This window comes from Hylobates moloch, unplaced genomic scaffold, assembly GCF_009828535.3.
Source record: "Hylobates moloch isolate HMO894 unplaced genomic scaffold, HMol_V3 SCAFFOLD_11, whole genome shotgun sequence".
Classification (NCBI taxonomy): Eukaryota; Metazoa; Chordata; class Mammalia; order Primates; family Hylobatidae; genus Hylobates; species Hylobates moloch.
This window is the reverse complement of record NW_026652286.1, coordinates 80,355,563-80,379,605: the sequence shown is the minus strand read 5'-3', so window position 1 is coordinate 80,379,605 and position 24,043 is coordinate 80,355,563. Positions and strand designations below refer to the sequence as shown.

Sequence of the window (24,043 nt, the reverse complement as noted above, 5' to 3'; positions counted from 1 at the left end):
ACCTGCCTTGGCCTCTCAAAGTGCTGGTGTGAGCCACCTTTAAGCAAATTTGAATCCTGTGATCTGGTCTTTTAATAGTTGGGAGCACTGATCTCTTCTGCCTTTTACGGACAGTATGATGATGGGTGAATTCTGGACCCACTCTGAGTCGTCCTCTCCATCTGTAACATGAGTGCAATAGGACTTTTCTCAGGGCTGTTGTCAGGATCATGTTTATTGAGATTGTGAGCTGTGATAGCTATTAATTGAACAATGAAATATAGGAAAATTGGAACCATTTCCTCAGCCAGGCACCTCTCCCCACATGGTTCCTGAGAAGCATATGGCTGGGAATAATGACACAAAATGAATGAACTTTTTCAGCCTTTGGCTTTGGCCCCACATTCCTGGAGACTCCTGGTGCACTATACCGGACTAAGTGGTGAATTTCCTTTGTCTAGGATAGGGCAGCCTCAGACCCGAATCAATGCAAACCATGACTCCTTCAAGAGGAAGTGTGCACAAGAGAAGGAGATAGCAACTCCTGGATCTGGTTTAGCTCATCAGCTGGTGCCTGGTAGAGTATGCTTAGAAAGAATGCTACCTGTAGGGGAGCAAATCCTTCACGTTTTGCTCATCTTGGTGAAAATTTCCTCCAGTAACCTAACACAGTGTCCTTGGATTTGGCCAGTTCTTGACATCATCACCTTCCCTTTGGAGAGTGGAGATTCCTTCCTTTTGAGAGTACCAGACTCAGCTACATGAAGTAATATAACCCTTTGGAGAGCAATCTAGGAAAACCAAACTGAAGATGCTCATGCCCTAAGAACAAACACCATCTCTTCCAATTCCGTTCTTGGATATATCTCCAGAGCAAGTAATTCCTTTAAACTTTATTATAGAAATAGAAAGTCATTGTATTTGCAGAACACTCTGAGTTTCCTGCTCCCAGCAGAATGCAACTGGCTGGAATCTCTCCAGATGCCTTAGATGGTTCCTATCAGGCCATCCTGAGTACTGAGGAGATTAAATCTCAGCATATCTATAACCCCCCCTCCCTCTTTTTTTTAAAAAATAGAAACAGGGTCTCACTTTGTTGCCCAGGGTGGTTTTGAGCTCTTGGGCTCAAGCAATCCTCCTTCCTCAGCTTCCCAAAGTGCTGGGATTACAAGCGTGAGCCACCGTGCCTGGCAAATTGTTTATTTTTTGAGGTGATAGATACATAGATACATGTTGATTATACATTATACATACTTTGTTATGTGTTAGATAGAAGAAATATTAAAAATTAAAAATGAAATAAGCTGTGAGAGTAGTTCAAGGTGAGGCTGGAGATTCAGATGGTGGGTTGCCTGTAGGCCATTTTATTTTATTTTATTTTATTTTTTTGAGACGGAGTCTTGCTCTGTGCCCCAGGCTGGAGTGCAGTGGCGCGATCTCGGCTCACTGCAAGCTCCGCCTCCCGGGTTCACGCCATTCTCCTGCCTCAGCCTCCCGAGTAGCTGGGACTACAGGCGCCCGCCAACACACCCGGCTAATTTTTTGTATTTTTAGTAGAGACGGGGTTTTACCGTGTTAGCCAGGATGGTCTCGATCTCCTGACCTCGTGATCCGCCCGCCTCGGCCTCCCAAAGTGCTGAGATTACAGGCTTGAGCCACCGCGCCCGGCGCCTGTAGGCCATTTTAAAGTGTGGCTTTCACCTAAGGCCAGAGGGGAACCAGCCACCGAAAGGTTTTAGACATGAGAAATGATCTCATCATATTAACACTCAGAACATCACTCCTGCTGCAGCGTGGAGATTGGATTTGGGTAGGATGAGAGTAGGACAGGAAGAATGCTTAGAAAAAGTTTCCTCTTTGAAACACCATCTTCTCTAGGCCTCCAGATTGTTTTTTCTTTCCTAGTTCCCGTTTACCTCTCTGGCCATGCCCTCTTATCTCCATCTCTAATGAGTCTTCCCCCTCCAGCTCTTTTCTTTTCTTTCTTTCCTTTCTTCCTTTCGTCGTCTCATTCTGTCACCCAGGCTGGAGTGCAGTGGTGCAGTCTCAGCTCACTGCAACCTCCGCCTTCTGGGTTCAAGTGATTCTCATGCCTCAGCTTCTCGAGTAGCTGGGATTACAGGTGCCTGCCACCACACCCCACTAATGTTTGTATTTTTAGTAGAGACGCAGTTTCACCATGTTGGCCAGGCTGGTCTCGAACTCAACCTCAAGCGATCTGCCTGCCTCGGCCTCCCAGAGTACTGGGATTACAGGCGTGAGCCACTGCACCTAGCCTCTCCAGCCCTTTAAATATTGCTGTTTCCCACAGTATTTCTTTTTTGCTCTCTTTTCTTCCCAATTTTTAGTTATATGCCTTAGTGATCTCATTATGTCCCCACATTCAGCCACCACCTTTTTGCTCATGATTCTCAAGTTATTTCTCCAATCCAATCCTTTCTTCCAGCTCCAAGCTGCCTACTGGACATTTCTTCTTGGCTGTCTCATAATTAAACAAAATCCAGCATGTCCAAAATGGAGCTATTATCCTTTCCAAATATGCCTTTTCCTTCTGCCTTTAGGATCTCGGTTAACCATATTGCTATCTATCCGATTATCTGATCCAGAAAATAGGTATTATTGTAGTCTCTTCTGTCTCAGTCAGCTTGCTTCTTTAATTAGTTTCCATGTTAGAAATGCAGGGTAAGGGCCAGTCATGGTGGCTCATCCTTGAAATCCTAGCACTTTGGGAGGCTGAGGTGGGAGGGTCCCTTAAGCCTAGGAGTTTGAGACCAGCCTGAGCAACAGAGTGAAACCCCATTTCTACAAAAAAAAAAAAAAATTAGCTGGGCGTGGTGGCATGTGCCTATAGTCCCAGTTATTTGGAGGCTGAAGTGGGAGAATTGCTTGAGTCTGGCAGGTCAAGGCTGCAGTGAGCTATGATTGCACCACTGCACTCTAGCCTGAGCAATAGAACAAGAACCTGTCTCAAAAAAAAAAAAAAGTCATACACACACACACACACACACACACACACACACACACACGTGCGCACTTTACAAAGTATATGTTATAGCCAAGTAATCAAAATGATCTCTAAATGGATGCTCAGTGAAATGGGGGAATATGCCTTTGTGGGAATGGAGGGGATCAGAAAAATAAAAGAGAATAAAAATGTAGTCCTTCAATAACTAACATTTTAATGTTTATTTCATAAAATGAAATGAAGAACCGCCTGGAATAATTAGCAACTCCCTTTGTGTTTAGCAGTGCGTGTGTGTGTGTGTGTATGTGTGTAAGGTATAACTCATTTGCATGCTATTCTGATTTATTCCCTTATTTTCTAGGAATATTTTGAAAACAATTGCTCTGGGTCAGATGTTGTCCTTGTGTATATGTGGGACAGCCATCACCAGCCAGTATTTGGCAGAAAGATACAAAGTGAACACCCCCATGCTTCAGAGCTTTATCAATTATTGCTTGCTGTTCCTAATTTATACAGTGATGCTGGCATTTCGATCAGGTATGTCAAATGTGGAAATTATCTTTTCAACAAAATTATCTTCATAAAAATTACTAGAAAAGTATGACACCTCTAAGTTCTGTGAAAGTAGTGACTAGAGACTTATGCACAATTCTCTGAAATTGTTGATTAAAGTAAGTAGCACCATACTCTTTGTAACACAGAAGTTGTCCAAAAAAAAGTGTTGTTTTTTTTGTTGTTTGTTTGTTTTTGAGACAGGGTCTCACTCTGTCACCCAGGCTGGAGTGCAGTGGTGCAATCTCGGCTCACTGCAGCCTTGACCTCCCAGGCTCAAGTGATTCACTCACCTCAGCCTCCCTTGTAAGCTGTGACTACAGGAGTGTGCCACCATGCCTGGCTAATTTTTTTTTTTTTAGAGATGGTTTTTTTTGCCATGTTGCCCTGGCTGGTCTCTAACTCTTGGGCTCAAGTGATCTGCCCACCTCAGCCTCCCAAAGTGCTAGGATTTCAGGTGTGAGCCACTGGACCCAACCTAAAAAAGTGTAAATGTCATTACAAGTTAGGTTTTCCCCCCCAATTTAAAAAATATTTTAAAATATTAAGATGATATTAAAAATACTTAAAGTCAAGAACCTTACTCTCCAGAATATTTACTTCCAACTAAATAAAGATGGTAAATGGAACATCAGTTGCATGTGTAGCTCGGGCCTTTTTTTTTTTTGAGTCAGAGTCTCGCTGTGTCACTCAGGCTGGAGTGCAGTGTCACAATCTTGGCTCACTGCAACCTCCGCCTCCTGGGTTCGAGTGATTCTTGTGCCTCAGCCTCCTGTGTAGCTGGGACTACAGGCACACACCACCACACCTGGCTAATTTTTGTATTTTTAGTGGAGTCTGGGTCTTACCTTCCTCCTAACCTCAAGTGATTCACCTGCCTCACCCTCCCAGAGTGCTGGGATTATAGGTGTGAGTCACTGTGCCCAGCTAATTTTTGTATTTTTTTTAGAGAGAGGGTTTCACCACGTTGCCCAGGCTGGTCTCGAATTCCTGAGCTCAAGCAGTCCTCCCACCTTGGCTTCCCAAAGTGCTGAGATTACAGGTGTGAGCCACGGGGCCCAGCCAGATACATTATTATTAAATAAAGTCAATAATTTACCTTAGGGTTCACTCTTGGTATTGTGCATTCTATAAGTTTTGACAAATGTATAATGACATACATTTACCATTCAGTATCAAACAGAACAGCCCCACTGCCCCCAAAATCCCTCTGTTCCACCTATTCATTCCTCCCTCCCTCCCCACAAACTCCTGGTAGCTACAGCTTCTATTTTTTTTTTTTTCTTTTGAGGCAGAGTCTTGCTCTGTCACCCAGGTTGGAGTACAGTGCAGTGGCATGATCTTGGCTCACTGCAACCTCTGCCTCCTGGGTTCAAGCGATTCTCCTGCCTCAACCTCCCTAGTAGCTGAGATTATAGGCACGTGTCACGACACCCGGCTAATTTTTGTATTTTTAGTGGAGATGTTGGCCAGACTGGTCTCGAACTCCTGACCTTATGTGATCTGTCTGCCTCGGCCTCCCAAAGTGAGGGGATTACAGTTGCCTGTCCAGCTTCATTATTTTTTAAAACTTTAGTTTAACCCTTTGTTGTAAAGGGGTTTGAAGGTCTGATTCTAAGTTTACTACTTGCTTTTGAATCATGTGGCCGACATAGCAGAAGAAAAAGCCTCGTAAAGGTTAGTGAATCCAGTAAAGAAGGACAGCAGTGTTCACACTTAGGAAATTACAGTAATTTATTTCATCCCATGCACCAGCTATCTAAAGGTCTTTATTGAAATTTAGGGCTGAGTGTGATGACTTACACCTGTAACTCCAGCACTTAGAGAGGTCAAGGTGGGAGGATCACCTGAGGCCGGGAGTTCAAGACAAGCCTGGGCAACACGATGAAACTCCTTCTCTACAAAAAATACAAACATTACCTGGGCATGATGGCATGTCCCTGTAGTCCCAGCTACTTGGGAGACTGAGGTGGAGGATGATCCCAGGAGGCTGAGGTTGCAGTGAGCCAAGATTGCACCACTGCTCTCAAGCCCAAATGACAGACCAAGACCCTGTCTCCAAAGGAAAAAAAAAAAGAGTTGGGAGTGGAACTGTACATGGTTAATAACCCTGGACTTTGCTCTTTGTGGAAGCATTGGCCTTCAGGAATTCGGTGAGACTCCCAAATATATCAGTGCAGTTAGTCTCCCTAAGGGATGGTTGTTAGGTGCTTCCCATGCCATTTGATGCTGAGGAAGACTAATTCTGTGTTTTTATTTTGTTTTGTTTTGTTTTTTTCTTCTGAGACGGAGTTTCGCTTTTGTTGCCCAGGCTGGAATGCAATGGCACGATCTCGGCTCAGTGCAACCTCTGCCTCCTGGGTTCAAGTGATTTTCTTGCCTCAGCCTCCCTAGTAGCTGGAATTGCAGGCACCAGCCACCACGCCCAGCTAATTTTTGTATTTTTAATAGAGATGGTGTTTCTGCATGTTGACCAGGCTGGTGTCGAACTCCTGACCTCAGGTGATCTGCCCACCTCGGCCTCCCAAAGTGCTGGGATTACAGGTGTGAGCCACCATACCTGGCCTAATTCTGTGTTTTCAAGATGTTCCTGCTAATTGGATTTTACTGATAATTATTTGGTTATGATTCTCACTACTTTTATTTATTTGTGAGTTATCTTGCCATAAAACCTTCTCATATATGTGCCAACTCTGCATCTCCTATGATGCCAGATTCTCTAAAGTAGTGAATCCAATTAATTTGATAAATATAATTTGGAGGAATAAAAGGTGTTCCTTCAGTGTGCCACTAAGCCTTTTCTCAAGCTTATCACTGACTTAATTTTCACTTGAAAGCACATCTCTTCCAAAAGAATGATCACATGCAGACTTTCTTTGAAGAAGCCCATGAATAGAAGTTAAATAACCAATTAATTTCTAGGAAAACATTTCATTTCCTAGGATAAAAAAAAAAAAAAAAGAAATGGCGACATACAAGCTCATATCCAGAAATTTTATTTCTGTTCTGATAGGAAAGGGATTTTTTAAAAAAGTTATTTTTTTAAGTTCCGGCGTACATGTGCAGAATGTGCAGGTTTGTTACATAGATAAACGTGTGCCATGGTGGTTTGCTGCAGCTATCAACCTATCACCTAAGTATTAAGTCCAGCATGTATTAGCTCTTTTCCTTAATGCTCTCCTCCCGCCCCGCCCTCCCCCTTTTTTTTTCTTAAAGAGGTGCAGTCTCATTATGTAAGCCCAGCTGGTCTTGAACTCCTGGGCTCCAGCTGTCCTCCACCCTCACCTCAACCTCCTGAGTAGCTGGGGTTACAGGCGCACACCACTGTGCCCAGCTAGGAAAGGGAATTTAACCACTTTTCTCTTACTTTCATTCTGGTGCTTTTATTGAACACTTGGTCTCTGATGATACTTTAACTAGGGTTTCATACTAGAAGAAAATCTAACTCTGGTGAGCTATTGCAGGAGTTTGGGTTATGAAGAATGGAAACTAGGAGGGGGCCACATTAGAAATACACAATAGCCAGGCGTGGTAGCTCACGCGTGAAATCCCAGTACTTTGGGAAGCTGAGGCAGGCAGATCACTTGAGCTCAGGCGTTCGAGACCAGCCTGGGCAACATGGTGAGACCCCCATCTCTGCTAAAAATACAAAAATAATTAGGTGGGTATGGTGGCATACGCCTGTGGTCCCAGCTACTCAGGAGGCTGAGGTGGGAGGATGGCTTGAACCCAGGAGGCAGAGGTTGCAGTGAGCCGAGATTGCACCACTGCACTCCAGCCTGGGCAACAGAATGAGACCCTATCTCAGAAAGAAGAAGAAGAAGAAGAAGAAAAAAAACAAAAAACTCTTGCCTCTACTCTTTTATCTTCAAATCAACATGTATGGTATCATTTGCAAGTAACATGTACTAACCCAGATTTCTTTCAACCAGGCAGTGATAACCTTTTAGTAATCTTGAAAAGAAAATGGTGGAAGTACATCCTGCTGGGAATAGCAGATGTGGAAGCTAATTATGTGATCGTCAGAGCCTACCAGTACACAACTCTAACCAGTGTCCAGGTAAGAGGGAGCCCGCTGACCACTTTGGATTTTATAGCTTCAAAAGGAGAACACGAAGTCATATGTGTTGACCTAATTTTATTGCAAATCTGTTCACTTGAAGAAAACCTAAACACAGGTGGATGCTGTTTTCTAGTAGAGCATATGCTCTAATGAGTAATATTTCCTAGAATTAGTGAAAATGTATACAAGTTAAGCTGCCCCCAAACTGCTATGGCAGATTAGAACAGTTCCTACCAAATAAGCATAAATATTTAGTTGGCAGTTGATGCTGTGGTGTTGACACGTGTTCTGTTTTGTATGCTGCTCAAACATGGCATATGAAAGTAGATATACCTTTGTTCTATAGTAAAGTTGGAGCTTTGCAAGCATAGTAGATATTCATGACAAAGAAACCATTGGAAGAAACCTATTAGACATTTTTGGGAGATTAGACATTTTCGGAGTTAAAACTCCCATCCCTATTTCTTTGTTAGGTTTATTCTTGCTGCATTGAAAGAAAAATATTCCTACATTGCAGAGGTTTTCAACTTTGTAAAGTTGAAGACAACTGATTTCAATTGTCTTAATGTTAGCAAACTATGGGATGTGTCCTAACACTGACTCATCATTACTGACTACAAAATGTTTTGTAAGTGGAGGTGAAAGTGAGATAGACTCAAATGCCAGGTTTAGATGTCACAGTTTAATAAGTTTATAACTTTTTTCATTTTTTTAAATAATAAAAAAATGTGTATTTCAGATGTGGGATTTACTGTTTGTAACTTTTTGATATACCCCTTTCTCACTATACAAAATACAGAGATGTTCTTACTTGACTCCAAATTTTAGGGACTGGAAAAATTGAAATTAGACTTATTTCGCATAGAAAATATAAGGATTGATGAGAACTCAGTATTTTTCCAATGTGAACCTACATTAAGTGTTATTACCATTATATTAAATACTTTTCTGTAACATTGTGCTAAGCATTGTTCTCAGCAAACCTCTTGGATTTTGACCAGTATGGGTTAAAAAGCTGAGATAGGAAATGATTTATTAATACAGACACCATAGGAGGCACACAAAGAACCTAAAGTTTCGTGAAAATTAAACCCAGCAGTTACCTAGAGAATGAAGTTTATCACTAATAGGAGTAAGTGTACTTTTAGCACTAGTTAATGAAGTATACATAAGTATGTAGAAAATGGCATTTTCTTGTCACATCTGCTCTCATAATCTCACCTACATTTTAATTACTTGATTACAATTCCCAGGAACTTTGATCTCTAATAGTGATAAAAAGTTTTGAATTGGTGCAAGGCCTAAACACAGTTAAACAGAACACTTACAGTTGGATAGTTGTGACTGAAGTTCATGCCTTCTTTCAATTTCAAAGAAATTGAAAACAATTTCTTTCACGCTAGCCTCTTAGAAAAACCTAAGCATTTGGTTGCCAAAAGTCATGCACTTACGGTCCTAGCAAAGAATATATTATAAAAAAGGCATCTAACAAGGTAATGTTTTCTCCAGCAGCAGCGACGGCTGTGACAGGAGTAATTCAAACTGGTTCTCCACCTGAGTAAATCTCTGGCCTGGGTAGTCCAAAAGGGTGGAACTTTGGATTAGGTGGTCTTTGAACTTTCTTCTTAAGGATTCCTTAGAAGGTTCTGTAATTACCAACAGTCATGGGATAGTTCACATGAAGATGATGATGCGGCCTAGGTTTCTGCTCATGTCCCTTCCCACTTTACTGCCACATCAACCCATTTCCCACTTATGGCCTGCTCCTTCTCCCCTGTGCTGCTGTGTTCTTCCTAGAATGCAGTCCTTTTTGAAGCCTGCTCCCCTCATTGTCAAAGGCTAATTCAATTTTCTTTTTCTCTTCTATACTCTATTCTACCTCTAATATGATCTAACTTGTTTTTATACCCATGTTGCAGGGTCTCTCTTAGTACTCTGCTTACTGTGACTATACAATAATTTTTAAAAATAAAATCGATACTCTTCGAACTGAGACAATCAGAGAAGACATCCATCACCAAAAATACTTTTTTTTTTTTTTTTCCTGAGAAGGAGTCTTGCTCTGTCACCCAGGCTGGAGTACAATGGCATGATCTCGGCTCACTGCAGCCTCTGCCTCCCAGGTTCAAGTGATTCTCTTGCCTTAGCCTCCTGAGCAGCTGGGATTACAGGCATGTGCCACCACACCTGGCTATTTTTTTTTCTTTTTTTTTTTTTGAGGTGGAGTCTCATTCTGTCGCCCAGCTGGAGTGCAGTGGGATAATCTTGGTTCACTGCAGCCTCGGCCTCCTGAGTAGCTGGGATTACAGGCATGTGCCCAGCTGATTTTTTTTTTTTTTGGTATTTTGAGTAGATACGAGGTTTTGCCATGTTGGCCAGGCTGGTCTCGAACTCCTGACCTCAAGTGATCCTCCGACCTTGGCCTCTCATAGTGCTGGGATTACAGGCATGAGCCACCGCTCCCGGCCACCAAGAATACATTTAGAAAAGAAGGTTCACATGACTAAAGGTGATAGATATCAGATGAGAAGTCATGGAATGTTAGAGTCGGAGGGAACCTGTGTGATCATTTCATCTGATCTTTTTATATTTTGACTTGGAGAGTGACTGGCTGGGGCCACACAGCTAGCTGGTCAGTGTGGGGCTGGGGCCTGAGGTTTCTGGAGCTCTGACCATGACATAGGCAGCTCCCTCATTGCCCAACAAAAATTGTTAAAGATAGAGCAAATTTTTTTGTTTTTTTTTGAGACGGAGTCTCGCTCTGTCACCCAGGCTGGCGTGCAGTGGCGCGATCTCGGCTCACTGCAAGCTCCGCCTCCCGGGTTCACGCCATTCTCCTGCCTCAGCCTCTCCGAGTAGCTGGGACTACAGGCGCCCGCCACCACGCCCGGCTAATTTTTTTTGTATTTTTAGTAGAGACGGGGTTTCACCGTGGTCTCGATCTCCTGACCTCGTGGTCCGCCCGCCTCGGCCTCCCAAAGTGCTGGGATTACAAGCGTGAGCCACCGCGCCCGGCCTATGGATAGAGCAAATTTAAGTTTGATTTTAAGACACAAGGATAAGGGACTCTTCTGTGGTAGTTCTTAGAATGTCTTTTTCTATTTTTTTTGTTTAAGGAATGTAGTTGAGATTTTGTTAAGCTGTTATGGCTGGATTCTGCTGGTGTCTTCAGGGACAGGGTATTATCATTTGCATCGTTTAATGTTTTGTTATTCAGGCAGGCTCAATAAAGCACTTAGGAGATTAGAGTTCTGCAGCTGGAATAAATAACAAGGCAAGATGCCCATTCCTACACATGATGCGTTGAACTCCACTGATGCTACTGCAGTGAAAGGCAATCAGTAAACAACTGTGGACAGGACTGAATAGGCTGTTGGAGATTTAGGGGCCTGTCTTGTTCAGGACCAAACAGATACAGAGAGAATCAGAGACAAGGTTTGAAACAAGAAAAGGCTGAGCAATAAAACAGCAGTTTCAGGAATATTATTAGTATAAGGAATATATTTCTTCCTTGAAAGAAATACATTGGAATGCATCAAGAATCTCTTGAATATATTTTATCCTTGAAGGCACATTAAATTTGTGAATTTAAGAATTGAGCGAGTGCACTCTCTTTTTTGTCTTTTATCTTGCAAACAATTTTGGACCTGCTGTAATTTTGGCACGCTTAATCCCTCTGCCTTCCAGATGAGCAATATCAGGTGTATAGCTAGTGTTTTCTGGACCCCGTATCAACAGGTGAGGGGGAGCACGTGAGGAGGATGAGCAAGAGTATTTGCCGTGAGCACAAGTGTGTCTCACATGGTGGGGTTGGATGCCTTGTCAGGGAGATGGCGTCTGTTCTCTCACAGTAACCCGTGCTTCTTTGTAGCGCTTAGCCCAATTCCAGTGAAATATCTGGTGGTGTGATTATTTATTCCATGTCCTTTCTAGCTTTGTAGCTTTGTGTGCTCCTGAGGACACAGCTTGCGCTGTCCTATTCACCTCTATTCCTAGCTCCATTCACAGTGTCTCACACATGCAAGGTGTTTAACAAATATTTGTTGACTGAGTAAATGGTTGCATGCAGGAAGGTTTGTCTGTCTACTGAACTTAAAGATACACACAGGGCCAGGTGTGGTGGCTCACGCCTGTAATCCCAGCACTTTGGGAGGCCGAGGCAGACAGATCACCTGAGGTCAGGAGTTCGAGACCAGCCTTGCCAACATGACAAAACCTCATCTCTACTAAAAAATACAAAAATTAGCTGGGTGTGGTGGCAGGCGGCTGTAATCCAAGCTCCTTAGGAGGCTGAGGCAGGAAGAATTGCTTAAATCTGAGAGGCGGAGGTTGCAGTGAGCCGAGATTGCACCACTGTGCTCCAGCTTGGGCAACAGAGCGAGACTCCGTCTCAAAAAATAATAATAAAAATAAAAGATATACGCAGGTGGGAGCATAGAGGTAAAGTGCACAGGCCTTGGCAGAATTCTCATATTCAGCAACTGACTCTTCCATTGTATTTTGTTTTATTTATTCATTTATTTTGAGACAGGGTCTCTCTGGGTTGTACAGGCTGGAGTGCAGTGGCACCATCACAGCTCACTGCATCCTTGAACTTCGGGCTCAAGTGATCCTCTCACCTTAGCCTCCCAAGTAGCTGGGACTACAGGCATGCACCACCACATCCAAGTTTTGTTTTTTGTTTTTTTTTTGTACAGACAGGGTTTCACCATGTTGCCCAGGCTGATCTTGAGCTCCTGGACTCAAGCAATCTGCCCGCCACAGCCTCCCAAAGTGCTAAGATTACAGGCGTGAGCCACCATGCCTGGCTGTCATCCCATTTTTAACTATGTGATTTTGGCAACTCATTTCACCTCTCTGTATCTTCATTTTCTCATGTATAAAATTGGATTGTAATTTCAGTCTCATAGAGTTGTTGTGAGGATTAAATGAGTGAATCTAGGTAAAGCTCTTAGTACAAGGCTGGCAATAATAAATGCTTAATAAATACTGACTCCTATTATTTCTTAATTACCCATCTTTTAGCTAATGAGAGATATGTTTTAAACTGTTGATTCTCTTTCCATGCAGCTTTTGGATTGCTTTGGGATTCCTGTGTTGATGGCTCTGTCGTGGTTTATTCTTCATGCAAGATACAGAGTGATCCACTTCATCGCCGTGGCTGTCTGTCTGTTAGGTGTAGGAACCATGGTTGGTGCAGACATACTAGCAGGGAGGGAAGACAATTCAGGTGAGATGGTGTCACATGTTTGTGCTTCAGTCACAGCAGAATTTTGTTTATGTTTTCACTTTTATTCTGCAAAGATACAGTGAGAAGCAGAAAATACATTCTGGTTAACTACATTTAAAATTGTATTTTTAGATTTACTTGTATCTGGTATTTTGTAACTACCTCCACAAAACAATCTGTATATTCCTACCAGCCCATTGTTTTTCTTCCTTTTTGTTACACTAAATAGTTTTGTTTGTTTCTTGAGAGCAAAGTTTCTTTATGTATTTGCAATAATCTTTTGTCTCATACATTTAGATTGGTTACTGGAAAACCTACTGTCGATTCTTGGGTTTTGTTTGTTTGTTTTTATCAACAAAGAAACTTGTTTACTGGAGTATTTCTTTTTAAGTCACTGTGTAGGTGAGAACACTTTTCCACACTTTGTGTTGAATTCAGTTGATAGTATAAAATCTAATTAAGGTCTATGAATTCATCCAATCTTCAAGTGAGTTAAATGTCTCCTTGGATTGAGAGAGAAAATTACAGTTGATGCTATAAAATCTAATTAAGGTCCATGAATTCACCCAATCTACAAGTGAGTTAAATGTCTCCTTGGATTGAGAGAGAAAATTATAGTTGATAGTATAAAATCTAATTAAGGTCTATGAATTCACCCAGTCTACAAGTGAGTTAAGTGTCTCTTTAGATTGAGAGGGAAAATTACTTTGAAAGCAGGTTCCCATTTTTCAAATTGACCTACCCCTTCAATGAACTCCATTAATTTGTCATGTCATGGAATCATTTTCTGAGGCCTTATATTATGATATATATCATCAATTTCTAGCCTGTTAGACTTCTGAGGAGTTAAATTATGAAAAATCACAGCAGAATTGCACCAGAAAGAAGAGTAAGAGATTTTAGGCCGGGTGTGGTGGCTCACGCTTGTAATCCCAGCACTTTGGGAGGCCGAGGCGGGTGGATCACGAGGTCAGGAGATCGAGACCACGGTGAAACCCCGTCTCTACTAAAAATACAAAAAATTAGCCGGGCGTGGTGGCAGGCGCCTGTAGTCCCAGCTACTTGGAGAGGCTGAGGCAGGAGAATGGCGTGAACCCGGGAGGCGGAGCTTGCAGTGAGCCGAGATCGCACCACTGCACTCCAGCCTGGGCGACAGAGCGAGACTCCATCTCAAAAAAAAAAAAAAAAAAAAAAAAAAGAAGAGTAAGAGATTTTAAACTTCTAGTAACCAGGTTGGGTGTGGTGGCTCACACCTGTAATCCCAACATTTTGGAAGGCCAAGGTGGGTGGATCACCTGAGGTCAGGAGTTCGAGGCCAGCCTGGCCAACATGGTGAAACCTACGTCTCTACCAAAAATACAAAAATTAGGCCAGGCACAGTCACTCGCACCTGTAATCCCAGTACTTTGGGAGGCCAAGGTGAGCAGATCACTTGAGGTCAGGAGTTCAAGACCAGTACAAATACAAAAATTAGCCAGGCATGATGGAAGGTGCCTGTAATCCCAGCTACTTGGGAGGCTGAGGCAGGAGAATCACTTGAACCCGGAGGTGTAGGTTGCAGTGAGCTGAGATTGCGCCACTGCACTCCAGCCTGAGCGACAGAGCAAGACTGTTTCAAACACACACACACACACACACACACACACACACACTCTCACACATAAACTTCTAGTAACCAGTTTCTTCTTCTTTAGCGTCATTTAAATGAACACGAGGTCAGATGACCGCCTGGAGGCATGCTATGGAGGTTCACCTGTTGACAGTGTTTTGCTTTCTGTGGCTTGTCTTCCTGCAGGGAGTGATGTATTGATTGGTGACATCTTGGTCCTTCTTGGGGCTTCCCTCTATGCCATTTCGAATGTTTGTGAGGAATACATCGTGAAGAAGCTGAGCAGACAGGAGTTTTTAGGAATGGTGGGCCTGTTTGGAACAATTATCAGTGGTATACAGCTGTAAGATTCTACAATTTTTCCTAAAAACAAAATAAGCAAATATATTACAGATGATAACTACTAATATTCATTGTTTATTTGGCCCAAATTCACATTTGGAATTAGTATTAGGTGGATGCAAGAGTAACTGTGGTTTTGCCATTACCTAATAACTTGCTGAGTGTCTATTAGAGGATTGTTAAAACATCAAGAATTACTTCCTATTTTCTTAAACATGTGTGTTGCTTAGGATTCCTGATTACCATGTGGTAGAGGCATTTGCCAGTAAGGAGTTTTCTTTTTTAGTTATTTCCAGAAAGTATTAACACATTAACTTCCTAAGCTTATTCAAAAACAAAGCATAATATCATATTTTCCTCCTATGCTTGACTATTATTGCAGAGCACCTGTAAGGGAGTCAAACATATCTTTATGAACTCGTTTGGTTTTATTCTTTGTCATTTTTATTAAAGATAGTTATTTTTATATTCTAAGACAAATTCAAAAGTCCATGTAATTCCTCACTTCAGCTGAAGTATAGTGACTAAAATGCTTATAAAATCGTGAAAATTAGTATGTGGACCTCTCTGTGACCTCTTGTTTTAATCTTAGATTGATTGTGGAATATAAGGATATTGCCAGCATTCATTGGGACTGGAAAATTGGTATGTAAAGAAATAATTCCTTTTAGTCAGCATTCTTCAACAAACAAATGAACATCTAGAAATATGTGCTTTATTTTTTTATTTTTTTATTTTTTTGAGACGGAGTCTCGCTGTTGCCCAGGCTGGAGTGCAGTGGCGCGATCTCGGCTCACTGCAAGCTCCGCCTCCCGGGTTCACGCCATTCTCCTGCCTCAGCCTCTCCGAGTAGCTGGGACTACAGGCGCCCGCCACCACGCCCGGCTAATTTTTTTTTGTATTTTTAGTAGAGACGGGGTTTCACTGTGTTAGCCAGGATGGTCTCGATCTCCTGACCTCGTGATCCGCCCGCCTCGGCCTCCCAAAGTGCTGGGATTACAGGCTTGAGCCACCGCGCCCGGCCTATGTGCTTTATTTTAATAATATTTAGACGTCTTTGTAAAATCCAGGAGTGATTTAATACATATCAGCTATAGTGGTTTACATTGAGTTTTCTCTGAAAATTGGTAGATAAACTTCCATAAAAGTTAATTCTTAATCTTTACCTTCAGGAATAGCCTTTGGTTACTCGGAATCCTGAACAAGACTGGAGATTGACCTTTGGTCAAACCAGCTTTCAATTAGATCTGTATCTTGGGTCTTCAAACTTCTTGCGAAGGTTGTCTGCTTGATATAATTTGTGAAGCATTAACCTGAATCGTCAATAGTGTGAAGTCTCCCTCACCTCCCATTGCTCCTGTCATCTGATATTCCTAGGCATCTGTATAAATAAATAAAGGAAAAGCAAATGGTGATGGGACACTCAGAAAACATTGGAACCTGGTTTAATGATGGGGTGGGGAGAAGTTAAATAGTACATAGGTGTCATGGAAGATTGTCTACCATGGTTGATCATTTAATTCAATTAAATAACTTAGATTGCAGGCTGGGTGTGGTGGCTCACGCCTGTAATCCCAGCACTTTGGGAGGCCAAGGCGGGCAGATCATGAGGTCAGGAGTTCAAGACCAGCCTGGCCAACATGGAGAAACCCTGTCTCTACTAAAAATACAAAAAAAAAATTATCCGGGCATGGTGGCAGGCGCCTATAATCTCAGCTACTTGGGAGGCTGAGGCAGGAGAATCACTTGAACCAGGGAGGCGGAGGTTGCAGTGAGCTGAGATGGTGCCACTGCACTCCAGCCCAGGCAACAGTGCGAGACTCCGTCTCAAAAAAAATAAATAAAAATAAAAATAGCTTAGATTGCTAGAAAGTGTGTGTGTGTGTTGAGTATGGGATGAGATTAAAGAAGTAGTTGCAAAGCAGAGATACTGCTAATGTAGTCAACATCCACATGGCAAGCACTGTCCTAAAAAGGATAATTATATTGTGCTGCCTTGGAGCACTTAATTTAATGAGATGAACAAAATACAATGGACCTAATAACTGTCTTTGATGTCTTTAAAGATACTTTATTCTGAATACAATTATACAAATCATGTCCAACCAAACAAAAGCAAAGAAAAGATAATGAATGATTTTTCTTGACACGAGATGTTGATTCTGCCTTTATTGGCCTTTTATCACAGGCGTCACTCTGTCCTGGCAGGGTACGTCGCGAGGGGTGATAAGAGCAATGGACTCAGTCACACCATAAGCAGGATTTTCTGACCTTGATCATCCAATACCTTGTTGGATTTTTTGAGGTCCTTTATCCACATCACAACTTGCTATTAATATTCTTTTTTCGAGAGAGCTTTATGGTCTCATTTGCAATGCTGACTGTTAACAAGGGGCTTTGTAGATAGTATGTTAAAGGGTTAGAGAGTTTTATATGGCAGCCAAGCCTCAAACTCCTTTGTCTTATGATTTCTTGCCCTAATATTAGATATTCCATGTTTTTTTCCACAGCCCTGCTATTCGTGGCATTTGCCCTGTGTATGTTTTGCCTGTACAGCTTCATGCCATTGGTGATTAAAGTCACTAGTGCCACTTCCGTCAACCTGGGCATCCTGACAGCGGACCTCTACAGCCTTTTCGTTGGACTCTTTCTGTTTGGCTATAAGGTAAACAAATAGATCATGTTCAAATAAGAATACTTGCTTGGATCCAACAAACGTAGCAGGTTTCTTCAAGACTCTAGATCAAAAAATAAAACCTCATCCTCTTGGCAAGAATTTCATTGGTCAGGCCTCCCTTTACTGCTTCTGAATTAGAAAATGGGTTCACATAAGAATTGCCCTTCTAGGGTTTTTCTAAAGAGTGAAATACATGGATTTCATCTTCGATGGTATGGCCCAGGGCACCAGCTTACGGAATTGTTAACACATGTTTTCAGGTGATAAACAAGCTGACCCAGAGCTGCTGTTGACCTTGAGGGACAGTGTAACTTAGCCTGAGCACTAGGAGTTTTTCCATTCATTCTTTTTGCCCTGGTACACAGACAAAAAGTCTGGAGTACCTGATGGAAAGGAAAGAGAGATGGCCAGCTTATCATGCATGCATGATTGGAATGGTTCTGTCTTTGATAGTAATTTTATATCTTAAAGGTAATTCAGTCCAGTGGTTTTTCAGACTTTTTCTATCCACATCATCATAGCGTTTACAAGCGTAATCTGCTGCCATCAGCAGTGGGTCCTATTACATGTACTAATTCTCAAGGGAGGTGGGGTGGGAGGGAATATATCAGTGTCTTCAAGGGAAGCAAGAGAGCAAATATGGAGTTTGAAAAAATAACATCTTCAGAGAGTCTGATACACCTTCCCTTGAGAATTGATTGAGCCATTCATTTTATTTTATTATTTATTATTATTATTTTTTGAGATTATTTTCTGTTGCCCAGGCTGGAGCACAATGGTGTGATCTCGGCTCACTGCAACCTCTGCCTCCCAGGTTCAAGCGATTCTCCTGCGTCAGCCTCCTGAGTAGCTGGGATTACAGGTACCCTCCATCATGCCCGGTTAATTTTTGTATTTTTGTAGAGATGGGGTTTCACCATGTTGGCCAGGCTGGTCTTGAACTCCTGACCTCAGGTGATCTTCCCGCCTCAGCCTCCCAAAGTGCTGGGATTATAGGTGTGAGCCACCGCGCCTGGAGGAGCCATTTATTTTAGACATGGAGGAACAAAGGCCCAGGGAGGTGATGTGCAGCTCAGTGACTTACCCTTAGTCAGCAGCTGGTTAATGGTAAAGCCAATACTAAGTCTTAGTTGTCAGTCTTTTATCAGTCCAGGCTTCTTGCCTCTGCACTTTCCACCTTAATTTCATTATTAAGATGAGAGTCTCAAGCTTATGATTGCATCATGTTAAAGTCTCATAATCAGAGAGAACCAAGTATATAGATTTTTTTTTCCAACTTCACAGCTAATTTGAAAATTCCTGGGGCAGCAGTTTAGCAGTTCTTATCTTTTTTTTTTTTTCCTTAGATCCAGGGCTTGCTGATCATTCTTTTTAAAATTTTAAGCCTCTTTTAAATGCTTAAAAATTGGGAACCCCAGTCATTTATACCTATTATTTACCATATTATAAATGAAAACTGAGAAAATAAAAAATACTTATTAACTCATTAAGAAAATAATAAATTCATCATGTTATCATTCTTATGAAAAAATGTATTTTTCAAGATAAAAAATAGTGAGAAGAATATCATTGATTTATATTTAAAAAATCTCTTTACTCTGTGGCTTACTAGAAAACACCTGGATTCCCACATCTGCTCCTTTCTTCTGCCTTGTGGTATCACATGTCATGTAGCTTCTAGAACATTTTGTGGTGCACTTGCAAGACGATGAAAGCGAAATGGGCAAATAGCATTTTAGTATTATAGTAATGATAGTTTTGAGGGCCAGGTGCAATGGCTTACAATTGTAATCCCAGCACTTTGGGAAGCTGAGGAGGGTGGATCACCTAAGTCAAGAGTTTGAGACCAGCCATGGCCAACATGGTGAAACCCCTTCTCCACTAAAAATACAAAAATTAGCAGGGCATGGTAGCACATGCCTGTAATCCCAGCTACTTGGGAGGCTGAGACAAGAGAATCACTTGAACCTGGGAGGCAGAGGTTGCAGTGAGCCGAGATAGCGCCGTTGCATTCCAGCCTGGATAACAAGAGCGAAACTCCGTCTCAAAAAAAAAAAAAAAAAAAAAGTAATAATAGCTTTGACTGTATAGATTCTTCCCCAGGGTTTTAGGTCCCCCCAAGGATTTTGATTTATACTTTGAGAACCCCTGCTTTAGAAATATCTCTTTTCAACCTGACAACATGGCAAAACCCCATCTCTACAAAAAAATACAAAAATAATTAGCCAGATATGGTAATGTGCACCTGTAGTCTCAGCCACTCCAGAGAGAGGATGAAGTGGGAGAATCACTTGGGCCCAGGGAGGTCGAGGCTGCAGTGAGCCATGATCTGATCACACCATTGCACTCCAGCCTGGCTGACAGAGCGAGACCCGTCTTTTCTCAGCGTGCCTTCAGTAAAGGATTGCTGACCTGCTTCCTATTTTCCTTACAGTCATTTGAGCAGATAGTTAGGATGCTGGCTGTTACCCGATAATTTTAGTTTCAGCAGAGGTTATCAACTATATTTCTTTGTCCTTGTTAAATTTTGTATCCAGACAAATCCTTATTTATGCTATTCCCAGAAGTCGGCCATGAACTCACAACACTTAGCTGAATTATTGATACATTAAGCTCAGTGGATTCTCAGAAATTTCTGCTTAAGGAGTGTAAACCTTTTTGCATTGCAATGTTACATGTGAAGGAACCAGCTGTTATCTTTGCAGACTTGCTGGTTAAAGTATTCCTGAACTAAGACTGAAGGAATATTTATAGCTTATTGGTAACATCATTTAAAAAAAGCCAGGCCGGGCGCGGTGGCTCCTACCTGTAATCCCAGGACCTTGGGAGGCTGAGGCGGGCGGATCACGAGGTCAGGAGATCGAGACCATCCTGGCTAACACGCTGAAACCCTGTCTCTACTAAAAATACAAAAAATTAGCCGGGCATGGTGGCATACGGCTGTAATCCCAGCTACTCAGGAGGCTGAGGCAGGAGAATGGTGTGAACCCAGGAGGCAGAGCTTGCTATGAGCCGAGATTGTGCCACTGCCCTCCAGCCTGGGCAACAGAGCAAGACTCTCTCTCAAAAAAAAAAAAAAAAAAAGCCAAAGTGTGCCAGGCACAGTGGCTCACGCCTGCACTTTGGGAGGCCAAGGCGGGCAGATCACAAGGTCAGGAGATAGATAGAGACCATCCTGGCCAACATGGTGAAACCCTGTCTCTACTAAAAATACAAAAATTAGCTGGGTGTGGTGGCGCGCATCTGTAGTCCTAGCAGGAGAATTACTTGAACCTGGGAGATGGAGGTTGCAGTGAGCCGAGATCATGCCATTGCACTCCAGCCTGGGCGACAGGGCAAGACTCCATCTAAAAAAAAAAAAAAAATTAAAATAAATAAAGTCAAAGTGAATCAGAGAAGTCATCCTGATGGGCCCAGATTTTTTTCTGAGAGCCAAATTGTCATAGACTACAATGTCAGCCTTAAGTTTTTCTGTGATGCCGTTGCTGCATTTCATCTGGTTGGTTCAAGTGATTCTTATGCTTCAGCCTCCCGAGTAGCTGGGATTACAGGCACCTGCCACCAAACCCGGCTAATTTGTGTATTTTTAGTAGAGATGGGGTTTCACCATGTTGGCCAGGCTGGTCTCGAACTCCTGACCTCAGGTGATCTGCTTGCCTCTGCCTCCCAAAGTGCTGGGACTACAGGGCATGAGCCACTGAGCCTGGCCAAGAAGTAATTTTTAAAGGCAGATTGTAAGCTTGATATACTACCAGTTTTAAAAACTGTGTCTAAAATAACTTTGGCTCTAATTTTTTGAAGCAGACAGTTGAAAAAGAGGCTCAGAAGTTTTTACACTCCTCCATGTCAGACCTTAAGCACTCTGCCTCTCCTGAAATTGATCTTGAGTGAATATTTGCTGAATAAAGTAACCGCAAGAAACTTCCTGTATAGATCCAGACACAAAGAATTTTACAAGACAAAGAAGTAAGCGCCTCTAATTCAGGAGACTTAATCTCTTTATTAGTCTCTCCATGCTAATAAAAGTGACTCCAGTTAATCACCTGCCTTCTTGAGAGAGACATGATAGTTTTTCTTCTGAACATTTAAAAGCCACCAACCAAATATACCAGGTTTTGAACAAGTTATATAGGTTTTTTTCACAGGTAACCGTGAACATTTTATGGGACAGCATGATTACCTGTCAAAATACCAACTTAAGGCTGGGCCCAAGTGGCTCACACCTGTAATCCCAGCACTTTAGGAGACCGAGGTGGGTGGGTCACTTTAGTTCAGGAGTTTGAGAAGAGCCTGGCCAACATGGTGAAACCCCGTCTCTATTAAAAATACAAAAACTAGCTGGGCATGATGGCGGGCACCTGTAATCCCAGTTACTTGGGAGGCCGAGGCAGGACAATTGCTTGAGCCCAGGAGGTAGAGGTTGCACTGAGCTGAGACTGCACCACTGTACTCCAGCCTGGGTGATAGAGCAAGACTCTGTCTCAAAAAATAAATAAATAAAAATAACAAAAAAAAATAAATAAAATGACCAACTTTAAAAGTTGAGAGTACTCCAAATAGCTCTAACTTCCCCTAATATTCTCTGAATCAATTTTTTTCAACAAACATTTATTAAACACCAGCTATGTGTTGGGCCCTGTGCTATGTATTAGATCCAAGAATGAAAGTCAGTGGTAGGAAATTATAGTTGTCTGCTTAGCTTGACATTATTATTGGTTTTGCATTATCATTTAATCCAGGAAGCATTTTCCTGTCTTGGGGAGGGCTGTGGCTATTACATTCCTTAAGGAATTCTTAAGGTTTAACGTTAAGAAATAATTGAGCATCTATAACAAGTTAGCACATTAAAGCTGTTGGTGACCCAAGGAGCCCACAGCTGGATGTGACCAGCAATCTACTTAATACTCATTTCAAAAAATTACTTAGTTTTTTCTTTTACCTTTGGGAGTGTATCTTGCTTTTTTTAAATTTTTAATTTTCTTTTTAGCGATAGGGTCTCAGTATATTGCCCAGGTTGGCCTCAAACTCCTGGGCTCAAGCGATCCTCCCACCTTAGCCTCCTGAGTAGCTGAGACTGCAGGTGCCTACCACTGTGCTAAGCTAGCTAGCTTTCTTTTTCTTCTCTCTCCATCTCTCTCTTTCTCACTCCTTCCTTCTCATCTTTCTCTTCCTTTTCCCTCCTTCCCTATCCCATTCTGTTTTCTTATTGTTTTTCTCTGTCATCTCCTTATTTGAACTTTTTATTGGGCATAATATGAAACCTAAGCTAATTTAAAACTATTTATTAGTGTGAATAAAATAGAATGCCCCATTCTTATTTTACTGATACAAGTATTTATATATATTTATGGGATACATAAGACATTTTGTTACATGCATAGACTGTGTACAAGTCAGAGTATGTGAGACGTCCATCACCTCGAGTATTTATCATTTCAACTGTAGTCCACCTACTCTGCTGTCAAAGATCAGAACTTATTCCTTCTATCTAACTGAATGTTTGTACCCAATAAACAACGTCCTTAGGCTGGGCATGGTGGCTCATGCCTGTAATCCCACCACTTTGGGAGGCCAAGACACACAGATTGCTTGAGCTCAAGAGTTCGAGACCAGCCTGGGCAACATGGCACAACCCTGTCTCTACAAAAAGAATACAAAAATTAGCCGGGTATGTTGGTGCGCACCTGTAGTCCCAGCTAATTAGGAGGCTGAGGTGGGAGGATTGTTTGAGCCTGGGAGGCAGAGGTTGCAGTGAGCTGAAATTGAGCTACTGCACTCCAGCCTGGGTGACAGAGCCAGACCCTGTCTCAAAACAACCACCAACACAAAAACCTAACCTCTGTTTATTTCCCATCCCCAATCCACACATCCTCCGCAGCCTCTGGTATCTGTCATTCTATGCTCTACCTCCACAAGATTGACTTTTTAAGCTCCCACATATGAGTGAAACATGCATTATTTGTCTTTTTTTGCCCTAGCTTATTTCATTTAACATAATGACCTCTAGTTCCATCCATGTTGCTGCAAATGATAGGATTTCATTTTTTTTGTGGCTCAGTAGCATCCTATTGTGTTTATATACCATATTTTCTTTATTCACTTGTCTACTGATGGACAGTTAGGTTGATTCCATATCTTTGCTATTGTGAATAGTGCTGCAATAAACAGATGAGTGCAGGTATCTCCCTTTGATATACCGATTTCTTTTCCTTTGGATAAATACCCAGTAGTGGGATTGCTGGATTGTATAGTAGTTCTATTTCTAGTTTTTTGAGAATCTCCATACTGTTTTCCACAGTGACTCTACTATACTAATTTACATTCCCACCAGCAGTGTTTAAGAGTTCCCTTTTCTTTTTCTTTTCTTGAGATGGAGTTTTTGCTATGCTGCCCAGGCTGGAGTGCAGTGGCACGATCTCGGCTCACTGTAACCTCCGCCTCCTGGGTTCAAGTGATTCTCCTGGATAGGTGCCCACCAGCATGCCCGGCTAGTTTTTGTATTTTCAGTAGAGACGAGGTTTCACCATCTTGGCCAGGCGGCTCCGAAATTTTGACCTCAGGTGATCCACCTGCCTCGGCCTCCCAAAGTGCTAGGATTACAGGCGTGGGCCACCGCACCTGGCCTA

General features: G+C 42.2%; 1 protein-coding gene across 2 annotated transcripts in view; it reads left to right on the top strand.

Moving 5' to 3' along the window:
• Window positions 1-24,043, top strand: part of SLC35F2 (solute carrier family 35 member F2) — a 71,759-nt gene that overhangs the window by 42,840 nt on the left and 4,876 nt on the right. Inside the window, exons 2-8 of one of the 2 annotated variants that reach the window (XM_058446927.1) lie at window positions 671-856; window positions 3,306-3,481; window positions 7,429-7,556; window positions 12,630-12,789; window positions 14,585-14,741; window positions 15,333-15,385; window positions 17,251-17,405. In XM_058446927.1, coding sequence (XP_058302910.1) covers window positions 3,337-3,481; window positions 7,429-7,556; window positions 12,630-12,789; window positions 14,585-14,741; window positions 15,333-15,385; window positions 17,251-17,405 — 798 coding nt within the window. In that variant the 5' untranslated portion in view covers window positions 671-856; window positions 3,306-3,336. The remainder of the gene's footprint in view (window positions 1-670; window positions 857-3,305; window positions 3,482-7,428; window positions 7,557-12,629; window positions 12,790-14,584; window positions 14,742-15,332; window positions 15,386-17,250; window positions 17,406-24,043) is intronic. The other variant, XM_032167300.2, reaches the window with a different exon arrangement.